Source organism: Lepidochelys kempii, chromosome 3 (assembly GCF_965140265.1).
Source record: "Lepidochelys kempii isolate rLepKem1 chromosome 3, rLepKem1.hap2, whole genome shotgun sequence".
Taxonomy (NCBI): domain Eukaryota; kingdom Metazoa; phylum Chordata; order Testudines; family Cheloniidae; genus Lepidochelys; species Lepidochelys kempii.
The window spans coordinates 150,896,142-150,910,870 of record NC_133258.1 but is presented as its reverse complement, the minus strand read 5'-3'; the positions used below and the strand labels follow the sequence as shown (position 1 = coordinate 150,910,870).

The 14,729-nt window shown below is 42.9% G+C and overlaps 1 protein-coding gene across 3 annotated transcripts in view; it reads right to left on the bottom strand.

The window, feature by feature from the left end:
• Positions 1-14,729, bottom strand: part of GLP1R (glucagon like peptide 1 receptor) — a 107,256-nt gene that overhangs the window by 49,705 nt on the left and 42,822 nt on the right. For all 3 annotated transcript variants that reach the window (XR_012158195.1, XR_012158196.1, XM_073338557.1), the window contains exons 2-3: positions 7,247-7,343; positions 5,734-5,844 (exon numbers count right to left, since the gene is read on the bottom strand). Coding sequence is in view for 1 of the 3 variants with exons in the window: in XM_073338557.1 (XP_073194658.1) it covers positions 5,734-5,844; positions 7,247-7,343 (208 nt within the window). In the remaining 2 variants the exon portion in view is untranslated. The remainder of the gene's footprint in view (positions 1-5,733; positions 5,845-7,246; positions 7,344-14,729) is intronic.

The following is a 14,729-nucleotide window of genomic DNA, read 5'->3' as shown; positions in this document are numbered from 1 at the left end:
TCTCCCACCTAAGCTCAAGAGCTATGCGCAAACCAGGGGAAGATAGGCAGGCAAATGCCTACATTTCCTGGGGGAACTAGTCTGGTAAGTGAACCCTGAGCACCTACTGAGTCAGGGCCATTCAGAATGCAGCCTGAGACAGAGGAGGTGGTGGTAGTTCCCTCCTTGTTACTTGTAGCCCAGTGGTTAGATCACTCAGGTAGGATGTGGGAGATCTAAGTTCAGTTCCCCTTCTGCCTGAAAGGGAGAAAGGACTCAAAGAGGAGAAGCCCACACCTCTCAGGAGAGTGCCCTAATCAACTGAGCTATGGGATACTCTGACACAGGGTCCCTCAAACTGTCTCGTTTAAGTTGTTCCACTGTGTGTCAATAATTAAACAGTTCCTGGAGCAGAGGAATTGGACCCTGGGTCTCCCACCTCCTAGGTGGGTACCCTAACGACCAAGCTATAGAGTCATTTGCATGCTGTCTGGTCCAGTGACTAATTATTTATCCAAAGTAGAGCAGCTTCAACGAGAGAGACTGAGGGAGCACCACATAGAATCCGAACTGGAAGGCACCTCAAGAGGTCATCTAGTCCAGTCCCCTGCACCCGTGGCAGGACTAATTATCTAGACCATTCATGACAGGTGTTTGTCTAACCTGCTCTTAAAAATCTCCAATGATGGAGATTCCACAACCTCCCTAGGCAATTTATTCTAGTGCTTAACCACCCTGACAGTTAGGAAGTTTTTCCTAATACCTAACCTAAACCTCCCACCTCAGAGTATCCCATAGTTCAGTGATTGAAGTGCTCTCGTTACAGGTGTGGGAGACCCTTGTTCAAACCCTTTCTCCCACTTCTGCAGACAGTGGGGAATTGAACCTGGATTCACCACCGTCCCAGGTGAGTGTGCCAAGCACTGGGCTAACAGTCACAAGGCAAGCATCAATAACCCCCTCCCATTTAGTGTGGCATGACACAGGTGCCTCACTCCTTCTCCCAAGAAACTAGATACCTAAGCCACCTGACTCCAGGAGAGAGGTTTCTGGTTGGGGATTGAAAGCAAAGATAGATGCCAAACCCTGAGAGGTCCAGGGCTTGGGACATACCCCTCTTGTTGGCATCTTCTATTGGCTAGCTTAGGTGACTTCCTGCCTCGCATGCTGGCTACGGTGGATTGCATTTTCAGGTGCCAATTTCTCCCCATTCATTGTATGGGAACCTCAGGCTTTGCAGATTACAGTACTGTACCAGTGATCTTCTAGGCACTGCAACACTGGGTGTCACAACACTTAAGTCCCTTTGTGGATCCAAGCCTGCATGACTTGCTTAAAGTCACACAGGAAGTCTGTAGTTGAATACAGACTAGAGCCCAGATCTCCCAAGTCCCTGACTAGCACTAAACCCTAAGGGCTAGTGCTTCCTCTGGTCTCAGGACCATGAGTGACAAACCCCCTGCTATTGGTTACAGCAGATTCAACCAGGACCTTAGCTGATCAACAGACATGTCAGCCCAGACAGCTTGGGGCGGGGAACCGCTCGTCTAAGTCTGGCAGAGGACAAAAAGCTGATATGAAGTATGACTTAGCACTTCTCAGATTCATGTCATTGTTATTTAATTCACTGGAACTGGGTTTCTAGTTCTCTTCAGCTCCTTCAAAAGTTCCTGACTTGATGCCTAAATATGAATTTAAGTGCTTCATTTTAAGCACATGGATTTGAAAATGCAGGCGTTTGCCTCCCCTCAAAGATAGGGGGAGTAAGAGAAAATTCTCCTGTTTACTCTAGAATAGGAGAGTAGCCTGTTCGGACCCTCCCTGGTCAGGGCACTAAAGCATAGGCTACCAGTTTGATGCAGGCAGAGTTTCAGAAGCTACCACACACTGTGGGACACAGTTATACCTCCCTGAGAAAAGTTGGTGGCTGCAGACAGAGAGAAGGGGAGACTGCTGACAGCATCAGGGATTGGACTAATGGCTAAGTGGATGAAAAAACAATCATTTTCAGCTTCCTGTCCTGCTAGTCACCCTGCGGAGCTACATGTGTCAGCAAAGCCATGAGTCAGGCTGGTGCTAAGACTGATAGCCCATCAGAATAGAGTGAGGGAGAATGAGACCTGTGAATGAGAAAGACAAAGTAGCTGCTCAAATACAAAGCTGGCCAAGTCTGCCGTATGAACAAGAAGAGTTCCTGCATTACAAAATCTCTCACTGCAAGCACTCACAGTATGGGCTCTTTTTCCAGCCCTCTAATCCAACTGGCACCAGTTCAGGCTTGTTAATGTAACTGGCTAAATGGAATCTGATTACCTTTTAACACAAAATGATCATATTAAGCAATTACTTGGGGGAAGAAAAAAACCACCACACACACATCATCTATCCCAAGCCCTAATGTGATAACTATCCAGGCCAAACAGTACAACAGGTTTTTTCCATTTACTTTGCTTTCTATGTTCTACCCCCAGCAGGAGCGGCGGGTCACACTCTCCACAGCATCTGCAATGGCTACAGCCTCACTGCACAAATTGGGAACACAGGAATTGCTACACCAGATCAGTGGCCAATAGCAGATGTTGAGAGGAAGATGCAGAAAATCCTGCAGTTGACTGACCTGTTGACAAGAGAAGTTACTTCATAAGGGGCGGTCGACACTGAAAAGTTACATCGGCATTGCTATATCTCACAGGGTGTGAAAAAAATCACACGCTAAAGACTTAATTAAGCTGACTTAACCTACAGCGTAGACAGGGCTAGGTCAAAGGAAGAATTCTTCCATCCTAGCTACTACCTCTCAGGGAGGTGGATTAACTACAGCGACAGAAGAGCCCCTTCTGTCCTTGTAGTGAGTGCCTACACTGAAGTACCACAGCTGTGACACTGTAGCATTTTAAGTGTAGGCATATCCTAACCTCTATCAATGGGATGACCCCCAGGCAGGAAGTCAAGCATATTCTTAAGGCCGGGTCTACACTAAAAAATTAGGTCAACCCAGGTATGTTACTCAGGGGTGTGAAAATCCACACTCCGGAGCAATGTACTTAAGCTGGACTTTACCCCCAGTGCAGACAGTGCTAGGTTGATGGAAGAATTCTGTTGACCGAGCTACCACCTCTTGGGAAGGTGGATCAACTATAGCAATGGGAAAACGCCTCCCATCACTGTAGTGAGTGTCTACACTGAAGTACTTCAGGGGCACAGCTGCAACGCTACAGCTGTGCCACGGCAGCATTTCTAGTGAAGACATAGCTTAAGAGTCACACTTCTCAAGCTACGTTTAACTGTTGCACTTCCCACTCAGTAACATCAGACCTCACCAAAGAGGCTTTCGAGATACTTCCTGAACAAAGCCTCATTCGTAACTTTGTCTCCCTTTTCAGCATGTGTAGAATAGAAAATTAGGGGTCCACACCCAGCAGTGTCAGAGCCTATTTTGGATTTATGGGAATGCATTGCTATGTAAGAACACACAAACAAACAATGTGAGTGTGGTTATAGAAGGGAACTGGAGGCTCAATTCATTGCTGTGCTCCATCTTTTGAAAGATTTTTCCTCCAGGGAAAAGACAGTGTAAGGTCGCAACTCATCTAGTCTGGCAGCATTTTATACCCACTTGGCAGTGGTGTAAATGACTCCACAAGGTGCAGTGCAGTGATGAGTCAGGCCACGGAAATTCAGACTCCTGGGTTACATTTCCAGCTCTCACAGTAACTTTGTGTGTTATCTTCAGCAAATCACTTCATTTCTTTGTTCCCTTCCTTCCCCCAACTCCCTTATGTCAAATAGGGACAATATAGGGTCTAACCAGCAATGAAGAGGAAAGGAGATTGTGAGGCTTAATTTGTGTCTAAACTGCTTTTGCAATCCTCCTGGCAAATACTCTATAGAAGTCCAAAGCATTGCTATTATTTTCACTCAAATACTCTGCTTTCAGGGCAATTCATTTTACTTATTTGCAAAAGTATATGAAAGATATTGCACATTCTGATAACTTAGTACCCCACAGTATTGCGTTAAATTCTGACTCTCTCTTGCAGTGATGGTTTCAAGTGTTGTTAGCAGTCAAATGACTGCACGTAGAGTCTTAAAGACTGAAAATAAATGGGTTTGCTGGAGGGAAGGAGTTTAATCCTATAAGTAGGTTATTAGATATCCAAAAAGATTAGAGTTATTGGAAAGAGTTCTGGAGCATCTGATGGGCTTTTAGGTCAAGTAATTGGAAGGTAAAATACATTTGTGCATTAGTAAGAGAAAATCTTTAAATAGCTTGAAAGATTTAATATCTTTATTAATGATCTGGAGGGGATAAACAAAGAATATTAATTCACAGATGATATCAAGTTGACAATTGCTACCAACAGCAGAGAAATAATACAAAAGTGAAATATAGACTGAGTGTAACAAAAATGTTATTCACCTTGGACAAATGCAAAACATACATCTTGGAAAAAATTATCTCCAACATGGGTATTTAGTGTGAGCAAGGTACTGGTAAAGGAGTAATGTGAAAAGTGTAAGGGTCATTCCAGACAGCAAGGGAAAAAGGAGTGAGCAGCTGTGACAATATACCTCTACTGTAATAATCTTGGTATAAGGTATGCCTTTTAAGGTATCATCTGAAAACTCAATTTGCTGATCAGTATTGTCCTGTAAAATAGGTGTGGCAACATTGTATGTGAAGTTCTAAGATTCACCTTTATGGTGTTAACAACACATGTTTCAAACTCCACAGTCCGGCCCAAACAGAAGCTGGCAAACAGGTCTGTCCTAAACAAAGGAATGTGTGCTCTGCTTAATTTGCATTTAAGCAGTAAACACTGTCATCATCAAGCAGGAAGGGAACACAAACGAAGTTCAAACAGGTGGAAAAAAAAACAGCAGGGAATATCCTTCTACATAGACTGCGACTCCTTGTTCTCAGCTAGAAATGTTTTTCTACAAGGGGAACAGACACTATAAAAAGGAAGGGCGAACACTCCTAGGGATCCTCCCTCCCCCTTCCTATCACATTCATCGCACCTGAAGAGACAAAGGAAGGTGTTGGACTCTGGGAGAGGGGTCCTGACAAAGAATTTGGTCAATAACACTGCTGAAAGCATGTGGTGAGAAAACTTTGCTTTGACTCTAAATGTAGTGTGTTAAATTAGGCACCAGTAAGCGTTCTCTTTATTTTTCTTATAACCGTTTCTGACATTTATACCTCTTTACTTGTACTAATTAACTACAAAGAAATTTTAAAACTTGTTTTAATCAAATAGAGTACGTTCAAGCTGAAATATCTGGGTAACTCCCTTTGGGGTAACCACATATTATACCCTTATAGGAATAACGGATATAACATATTCATACTGTCCAGAAGAGGGGTGGGGAGATGTGATCAGATTCCATTCCATTTGCCTGAACAGCCCAGAGTTGCAAATTATTTTCGTTGCCATGTAGTGGGTTGCTGTGGCATACCGGGGTACAATCCAGAGTAATGAGTAGCTGTGTTACCCCTGCCCTGTAAGCTGGGGTGCCCTTTACAATGCCTTGCTCCTCACAAACAGCCTCCAGCATATAAGTCACTCTTATCTGTGTGTGTGCTGCAGGCGGCCAGTCATACCTTGGTTCTTAGCAGCCATAAAAGTTATCACAGGGTGATCACAACACAGTCCCAGTGCCATGCAATGGCTGCGTAAGTTTAAACAGGCTGCTGAGAGGCAAACATCTCACATTTGGGGTTGGATTTGCCCAGAAAGGATAGACTCTTACCTGTGCTGGCCCAAGGAAGATACCAAGGGCAGCTTACATTCACATAGGACCCAGGTAGCCCATCAGGCCAGCAGGCATAGTCATCCAATGTCCTGCTGCAGAACTTGCCTTCTGCAGAGAGATGGAGAATGGGATCAAGCATTGCCCTTGAACCATGATGACTGTGAAGAGCAACCATTGGAAAACAGGAGGAATGAAGGTGAAGCAACTGCACCACATAACTGTAAAAGGTTGTGTTTTATTTTAGGAAGGGGAAAAAATACCATTTATCCTCACCCCTTATAAGAATAAAGGAAAGGGACTGAACCTGCCAGGCTGCTCTCTCACTGACTGAATAAATGGGCAGGATGATTGCAGAGATGACATTGCAAAGATCTTACGCCATGATGCCACAATACCTGCAGCCAGAGGCTTCCATCCTGCCCTGGTGCCAGGTATCCTCATCTCTCTGCCTTTGTGTAGCCCAGTCGCTCATGTTGGTTCTCAGCAGCTCATTCTTGTTATGAATGCTGTAGATAATCTTTCCCTGAGAACTGGTTGCTGTCATGACATTGTAAATTCTAAATACATTGATACATTGCTAATATACCCACACAATGACCATAAACGTGCTAATGCTACAGCTTCACATTTATTAAACCGTCAGTCTTGGAGGGCGTCATTCTATGCATAATAGCACAAAAGGAGATTAATGTCTCCCTCCCACTACTGCTATCAATATACACTCCATTGTAGCAATACAACTAACAAGAGGCAGCTATGGGGAAACAAACAACATTTTTAAAAACAGTGTTTTATAAAAGTAATTTGAGACCTGCGTGGTCCGTTTCAGAGCTTTACTGTAGCACAGAGGCACTCTAGGAGGTCCCAGGCTGTGTTCAATTGTGGGCTGCATTGTCAGCAAGTCTCAGCAATTTGCCAAGCATAACTCTGAACAGATTGCAGCTGGCCTTATCCTCAACAGAAGATTTCAGACTATAGAGACCATGAACTGCATTCTCATTTACACTAAGGCCGCTTTACACCACTCTGACAGATAAAGGGCCCTTAAAATGGGTGTAAATTAAAAGGGACCGAATGTATATGGACTTATATGTTGAATACAGGACTCTCCTTGAAGATCCCTGTAGAACACTCCTTGCTAGGACCTATAGTCTCCCTCGGGCTGCTCCTCCACATTAAAGGCTACAGGGCACATTGCAGAACTCCATGGGTGGCATTCATCCTGCAGGCTGCACTGACGATACCACCTGCCTTAGAACCAAAGATGAACCATAGCACTGGAAGATACTTTGGGCCATAGAGATGAATGATTTTATAGCTGATCCATTCCATGTAATCTCCTCTCCCACTGCCTGCATGGAAAGCGGTTATCCCAGGAAGCAGCCCAACACAAGCAGTGAGCTGGAGAGAATGGAAATGGAGTTATGGAGAGGGAGGACTTTCAAGCCCATAAGAGTTCCTTGCCACAGTTAGCAGAAGTAGATATCCCATTCCTGCCGAGCAGGCTTACCTGCCACAAGAGGGGGCGTCTCATAGAGATACTTCAGGCACTGGAGCTGATATACTTTCCACCTCTGCATCACTTCAGCGAGGGACCCATATGCGCTCTGCAAGAGAAAGGTCTCAGGTACTTTAAGAGCCAAACCAGCTGCTTCACAGACACCCTCGATAAATAAAAACGCAGGGTAGATCTAACTGGGCTACAGCTGCAAGTACTAGAACAGCCCTGTCAAGACCGCCTATAAAGAGGAAGAAGGAAATACAGAGTTTCATGATCATAAAGAGCATATGTTGCATGCTTGTTTCCGGACAACCAAGGACGTGGCCAATGCAAAACACACCTGTCTGACATGGTATGGAGATTTTCCATGAAAAGGTCATGGTCACGAGTGATGCTCATTATCTGATTCATTACCTCCAAACAAACCTTTTCAATGAGCTGGGACATCAGTGAGCTTCCTTGGAAAAGGACTTCTAGCCAACAGCAACTTCTGTGATCCCAAAATTGAGGCCAAGAAAACCGAGCGCATTCAGCTGGCACGGTCCAAGTGTTCCTCCAAAGCAGGGATTAAACTTTCCCCTTGTTAACTGCCTCTTGTGGGTGGCAGCTGCTCCAACATCTAGCACACTTCTCTTGGGGGGAGGGGGGTGAGAAGGCAAGGATCTGCCTCTGCACATTGCACAGACACTTACTGCCAGCTACTCAGAGTTTCAGGAAGAGAAAAGTTTCTACATCTGGTCACTGATGATTAATGTGACCATAGTGAAGCCAAGTGAATTAAGTAGTAGGCATCCTAGGTGGCTCCGACAGGCCCATCTTGTTGCCTGCATTTTCCCTTGTGGTCTTTTAAAAACATCAAACTAGCAAAAGCTGAATTATGAACATAAGAATTACCATCCTATAAGTGATCAATGGTCCATCTAGCCGAGCATCCTGTCTCAGAATGGCCCAGCATGGATGCTTCAGAAGGCATAAAACCAGCAGCATGAACCTAATTGTGCAATACTCTAACATGCGGTGGGGGAAAAAGTCATCTAACCCCAGCTGTTGATGTTTATGCTTTGAAGCATGAAGATTAAATAACCCTTGTAATTTTATCCTAGCTGCTTTAGCTGCCCCTTTTGTTGTTTTTTATCCCTTCATATACCTAAATCCTTTTTGTGGGGGTGGGGAGAAGCCAAGGGCCTACAAAGTATCATTTTAAACTGGCAAAACAAATAAAATAAAAAATGAAGCCGTTTTTAATTATACAAGAGTTTAAAGAAAACTGGGCTGGATTCTTTCCATTACAACGTGACTCAACTGAAGCCCATTCAATTGCCGTGCATTTTACACGAATGTAAGCATGAACAGAATTAGACCCTATATTTCTTGAACACGGAGCTTTAAGGGTCCCCCTGCCAGCACTGTACTCTTTCCAATAATTTGAAACATTTAAAATGTTTGTGAAGAAAAATTTGCACATCAAGCCTCTGCCTTGAGCAACTAACCCACCCAAAATAGGGGTCACTAATGGGAGCACATCACAACCATGCTCAGATATACAAGCATGACAATATTGCTCTCACAAACATGAGCTATGTGAGGGCCTGCGGACCTTATTGGCCAACGCATGCTTCCAGGTGCTCCTCTGCTCTTGACTAACATATTAGTAAGGTTTGTGAAGATCAGAGCTCATGACAAAAACCAGCAAAATGCTGATCAGGCTGAGCTTCTGATGACGAGCAAATGAGTTACTCTCCTGTGACAAATGTCCCAGAAGCCCAAATGAGCAGCAAGTAACACTATCATCTTCATGTTCATTCATAAAGATGCTCTCAGGAGGCCTAATGAGGAGTGGGACTGACTTGCCTAAACACAACATGGACATTTATTAAGTGCCTGTATTTAAGTGTAGATTTTAATAGCAGTTACAGTCTTTGTCTAGTTGATACAAAGCACTCTGGTCTGCATCTTGCTAACTAGGGCTGCATTGCCAGTCAGATTTCACCCATAGTCCTGACTGAAGGACTAGAACTCAAACATATTTTATACAGGTGTCTATAAACACACAGAAGCCTGTAGGGAGCTTACATGCTCCTGATGTCTGGAAAAAAAATCAAACCACTTATTTGGGTGCCTAAAGTAAAAAAAAAATCTAGCCTTCTCCTTTATTAGGTTAGAAAGTCATTCACAAGCCAACGCTCATTTTCTTCAATTGGATTAATTGTTCCTGAATATTCACCATATAACCTGCTGAACGAGTCATTTTCAGACTATAGGTTGTTTACAGGTTGTTCATTGTAACCAGTCACTATTCTTCCTGTATGCTTGGCCACTTAAGTCACACGGTATTGTTTTATTTCTTTCCAACTGCATGGGAAACGTTTTAGAAACAGTAAAAAAAGTAGCACGTCCAGGATAAGCTTTTGGACAATAATCCTTTGCCCTAAATTTGGATTCACAAATATTTTCATGGAATATTTAGTAAACATGACCCCCCACAAATCACAGCAAACCAAATTCACCCCTTTATACTGTACTGAAAAACATGTGTAAGTCATTTTTTAATTAAAACCTAGCTGTAGTCAATTATATAAACCCAAGATTATTCACATTAAGGTCATTAGATTTTCCAGAATACACTAGTTTAAAAAAAAAAATTTTGGAAAAGAAAAAAAGGTGTCTTTTTTCCTGACCAGATTTAAATAGCCATATAGGAATAACTGCCTTTAATAATGACTGGGAAAACTGAAATCTCTGTCCACTTGTTTAATCAGAAGTAGATGTTCTATCTGCAATGATTTCTCATCCTGTGCTAAGGCAACTGTAATACAATTATTAGCAAACTATTATTAGGAAAATAATCAGACATGTTCTCTTTAGTGAAGAAGACTCATTTGAGGGATTACTTTTACCACCAATATCCTGCTGCAAAAAAAAAAAAAACCAAAAAAACCCCCATAATCGATTGTACAGTATCTTTATTGCTCTATGCACTCAGCAGTTTATAATCTGATTAATCTGAATACCATTTCTTGTTGCTCAGGTGAATACCAAATTAGTCATCGGATGTACACTTTATACATTCCACCTACCCTTTTACGAAGGGATTTAATACCAGGTGAACAATAATCAATGATTTATATAGCACGATAGATGGGCAATGTAATTAATTACTCAAACTACAGACACTAAGTTAGTGAATAGATTACTACTATTTGTATAGCGTCCGTGTGCTAGACACTTTATACACAGGTAAACATGACAAGGCCCCTGCTCCCAAGGGCTTACACCTAAATGGACGATCCATAGGCAGGAGGCGGCGTTGCGGAAGGCAACAAGTAACTCAAACAAATAGTGTAGTTAAGCACGTTTTGTAAGTATCATGATTTTCATCACTAGTTTGTTGCCATCTTGCAATGATTATTTTCAGTTCTTTGCTAAGTACTGAGCAGTGAGAGGAGACGCACTAAAAGGTAAATAGCCTCCCTGCAGGAGAGATGTGTACTAAGGAAAGACGGAGGCATGGCAGATTAGGTTGAGGTGGTGGGATTTCAAGGCATACGAGGGGCTGCATGAGGCACAAGTGGGAGAAGCACAAAAGGAGGCAAGCAGAGATGCAGCTTGGGTGGCCTGAAATGGATTCAGGAGAATTAAGAAGAGACAAGTGCAGTGAGCCATTCATTGTAGTAATATAATTAAGTGCAATTAATCTCTGGTGATAAATTATCCCATTCAGAAAGTCTCAGGAAAGACTTCTTTAGAAATCAGCGACACCTTCATATGAAATCTTTACCATGATCTCACACTATCTTAGCAGTTTTCACTGCACAAAAAAGCACTTATTTTCCTATATCCTGGAGGCTACTCCTGTAATACCAGGTAATTTAATCTATTTGACCCCAACGCAATCCTTGCTCCACAAGTGCTGTTCCATGGCACGAGAGCCTGAAACTGCAAGGTGCTCAACCACCTCATTTCTCATGGAGGTCAGTGGAAGCGGAGGCTGCTCAGAACTTCACAGAACTCACGTGGCAAGTTCTCTCCCAGTCTCTGATACAGCTTGGAAAAATGTGGCTGTTTCTCAGAACCCTATTGAGCTACCTCCCTTGTCCATGCATTCCCCTACCCCAGCCTTATGTGTGAAAACAAAAGGTCTCCTTCTACATTGGCCTCAGCTTGCCCAATCCATTCAGCTGTGTCCCATTCCAGAATATGTAATGTCCCCAGTTTATCACCAAAGACTCAATTGCTATAACATGATCCAATGGCTGGAAGCTGAAACTAGATACACTTGGACTGGAAATAAAGTGTACAATTTTAACAATGTAATTAGCCATAGGAACAACTTACCAAGGATCCTTGTGGATTCTCCATCACTGACAATTTTAAAATCAAGATTGGATGTTTTTCCAAAAGATCTGCTCTAGGAATTATTGTGAGTAGGTTCTATGGCCTGTTTTATGTAGGAAGTCAGACTAAATTATCACACTGGTCCCTTATGATCTGGAAATCTAATCAACTGTGATGACAAAGACTAGGATCTAGGAACTGCCAAATTCTAATCCCAACTCCCAAAGTGACTCCCCAGATGACTCTGGCAAGTAACTTCACTTTCCTGCCTCAGTTTCTCCGTGACACAGGTACAATATCGTACTTACGTCACCGTGGGGTTGTGTAGATCCATATAGGATTATGCTCCTACAGTTCTTTGTAGATGTGAAGTGCTAATAATAAATCAGTAGTAATATGACTACCCTTCCAGGAAAATTGGTTCCCAGCAATGCCTAATTTCCAGGCTATTTTGCTCTGGATCAGAATCCCAGGCTTGGGGAGACTGAGGATCTTATCTGAAAGCCTTTTAGAGATTGGCCTATTACTAGTTAGGTTTTGAAAAGAGGCAAAGAATGACGGGCCAGAATAAAGAGTCTAATGAAAGGGTCACTAAACTAAGTGTCTGCATTAGAGAAGCTTCCACTCCCCGGGATGGGCAATTTGATTCCATGAACAACAGATATAGGCTTGAATTTACAACACTGAGCTTTGTCCTCTGATCATAGCCCTAAAGGAGCAGAGTACAGCACTGAAACCTCAGAAAGTCCTCTGTAAACACCTTGTATCCACAAGGGGTGAGAATCTCCTCTCTCTGGGGAGGGCAGTTGCCAGGTTTCATTTTAGTTCTCAAGTTTAAGTGAATTTGGTGGTGACAGTCCCTCAAGCCACAGACCAGGCTCAGACACATCAGCATTAGCGCAAACTTCCCTCAAAGTGCTCCTCATCCAACAATATGCCTCAGCCCAGACGTAGACATTGCTTCTTTGAGCATGGAAGTGATTCATCCTCTGGTTCTTTTCTGTCTATGGCTTCTCAGATAACGGTCACAGTAAGTGTCCATCTTGTGGGGGAATTTTGTTGTGTCTGTCTGCCCAGGACATGGATTGACATCCCTCCTCACTCCAACTCATTTCACACAGAGCACCAAACAACCTCCAGCCAGTAACAGCTTTTAGTCACTACTGGGATATAATGGATTGAATCCAGTGGTTTGAAAGCAAGAGTGTCAGCATGCCATTATTAGTTCCCCGAGTCAGCCTCTGACTCAGTTCTCAGTTTCTCTCTAATGTGGTGTTGTCCCATATAGACCTGAAGATTATTATTTTTCTCTCAAGATTTTTAAAATTTATCTGAAAGAGAAATCAAGGTGGCAGTGGTGTTTTCTGAAGACACTGTAGTGACAGCATAGGTAAGGCTGACCTCCAATTTCAGTAATAAGGCAGATTTTGCCTCCACATCTTTACCTTTCATGAAAAGGTACCCAGAATCCCTGAGAATTGGTTAGGGTGCTCCTCTGCCAGGGTATAATAGGTCTTGAAAGTCTGAGAAAAACCAAAAGAGGCAATGACATGGAAGAAACATAAAATCTTCAGAGATGAAGTCTGCAGATACAAAAATTGGGGGAGTAGTAAATAATGAAGAGGACAGGTCACTGATTCAGAGAGATCTAGATCACTTGGTAAACTGCGTCACGCAAACAATATGCATTTTAATATAGCTAAATGTAAATGTATTCATCTAGAAACAATTTAACTTAACAAAGAGAAGGTTAAGTGGTGACTTGATTAGTGTCTATAAGTATCTACACGGGGAACAAATATTTAATAATGGGCTCTTCAATCTAGTAGAGAAAGGTACAACACAATCCAATTGCTGAAAGTTGAAGCTAGATAAATTCAGATTGGAAATCTGGTGTAAACTGTGAACAGTGACAGAAATAAACCATTGGACCAATCTACCAAGGGTCGCGGTGGATTCTCCATCACTGAATTTTTAAAATCAAGATCGGATGTTTTTCCAGGAATTATTTTTGGGGAAGTTCTATGGCTTGTGCCATACCAGAGGATCACAATGATCTCTTCTGGCCTGGGAATCTATGAATTTCTGGAAGTGGTATTGGGGAGGGCAATACTTTGACCACTTTGCTCTCATTCATGGGACTTGTTATATGCCAAATTTCACATTCCTTTTGCAGATGGAAGGTGGATCACAGGGTGCCCTATAGACACAGATAATAAATCCACTATGGGACACTCCATTGATAAAGTGCAGTCCTGTAGCTCTTATTTTGTGTGTTGAAGAGATGTTTTGTCGGAGGACTACGTTGTCTCTTCATTTCGGGTGATGATACAGGGCAGAGTCAAGGGCATTTGTGAGACTGTGGATTTCCATGTTTTCATATGCTTTTAAAGCATATTTTCATTTTAGAAAACAGTTTTCCACAGTTTATTATTTCCCCTTCTTCCCCAAGTTTGACTTTCCTTCAGTTTTTTTTTCCACTTGGAGTTATGATTGCCCAATTTCAATTTTCACTCCAATTTATCGTGGTCTTCTTGATTTAGGCAAGCCGCAGTGCCCCTCTGAGATGAAGTAATTATTACTACCCTGCCTTGGCAACTGCTTCACTGATCAAATGAGCTCGCCTTAATTATGCCTCCCAACTCATATTTTACAAGTTACTCGGTTGGCAGCTGGGTCATTCTGGACAAACCCCTCGGAAATGGCAAACACTGAATCAGAGCAGCCCTTCATTCAGAGAAAAAAGTCTTTACTGCCAGCTTTCAAGAATGTTTTACACAACGTTTCTGGTTCGTTAGTAACCAAGAAAAAATTACTCAACAGTCTGGAGAGCTAAATTTCCCCCCCCCCCCCCCAACGTTCTCCCTTTTTAAGTTTCCTCCCTTCTCTCGTTGGGAGCAGTAACTGATGAACACATGGAGGGAAAGCACTGCAGGAGTTACTGAGAGATTTCTGCAGCAGCTTCCTGCACACACCTGCCATTTGGCCTCTCTCTGAGCAGCAGCAGCTGCTCACCATTTCTCCAGTATTTAGTCTTTTATTCCCTCCCCTAGCACACTGGGCCTCCATGAGGTATCCTTTGCCATGGGATCTATCTCCTGGTCCCAGATTAGTTGGTGGATCAGGGACAACACATCTGGAACGCTAAGACTCTCAA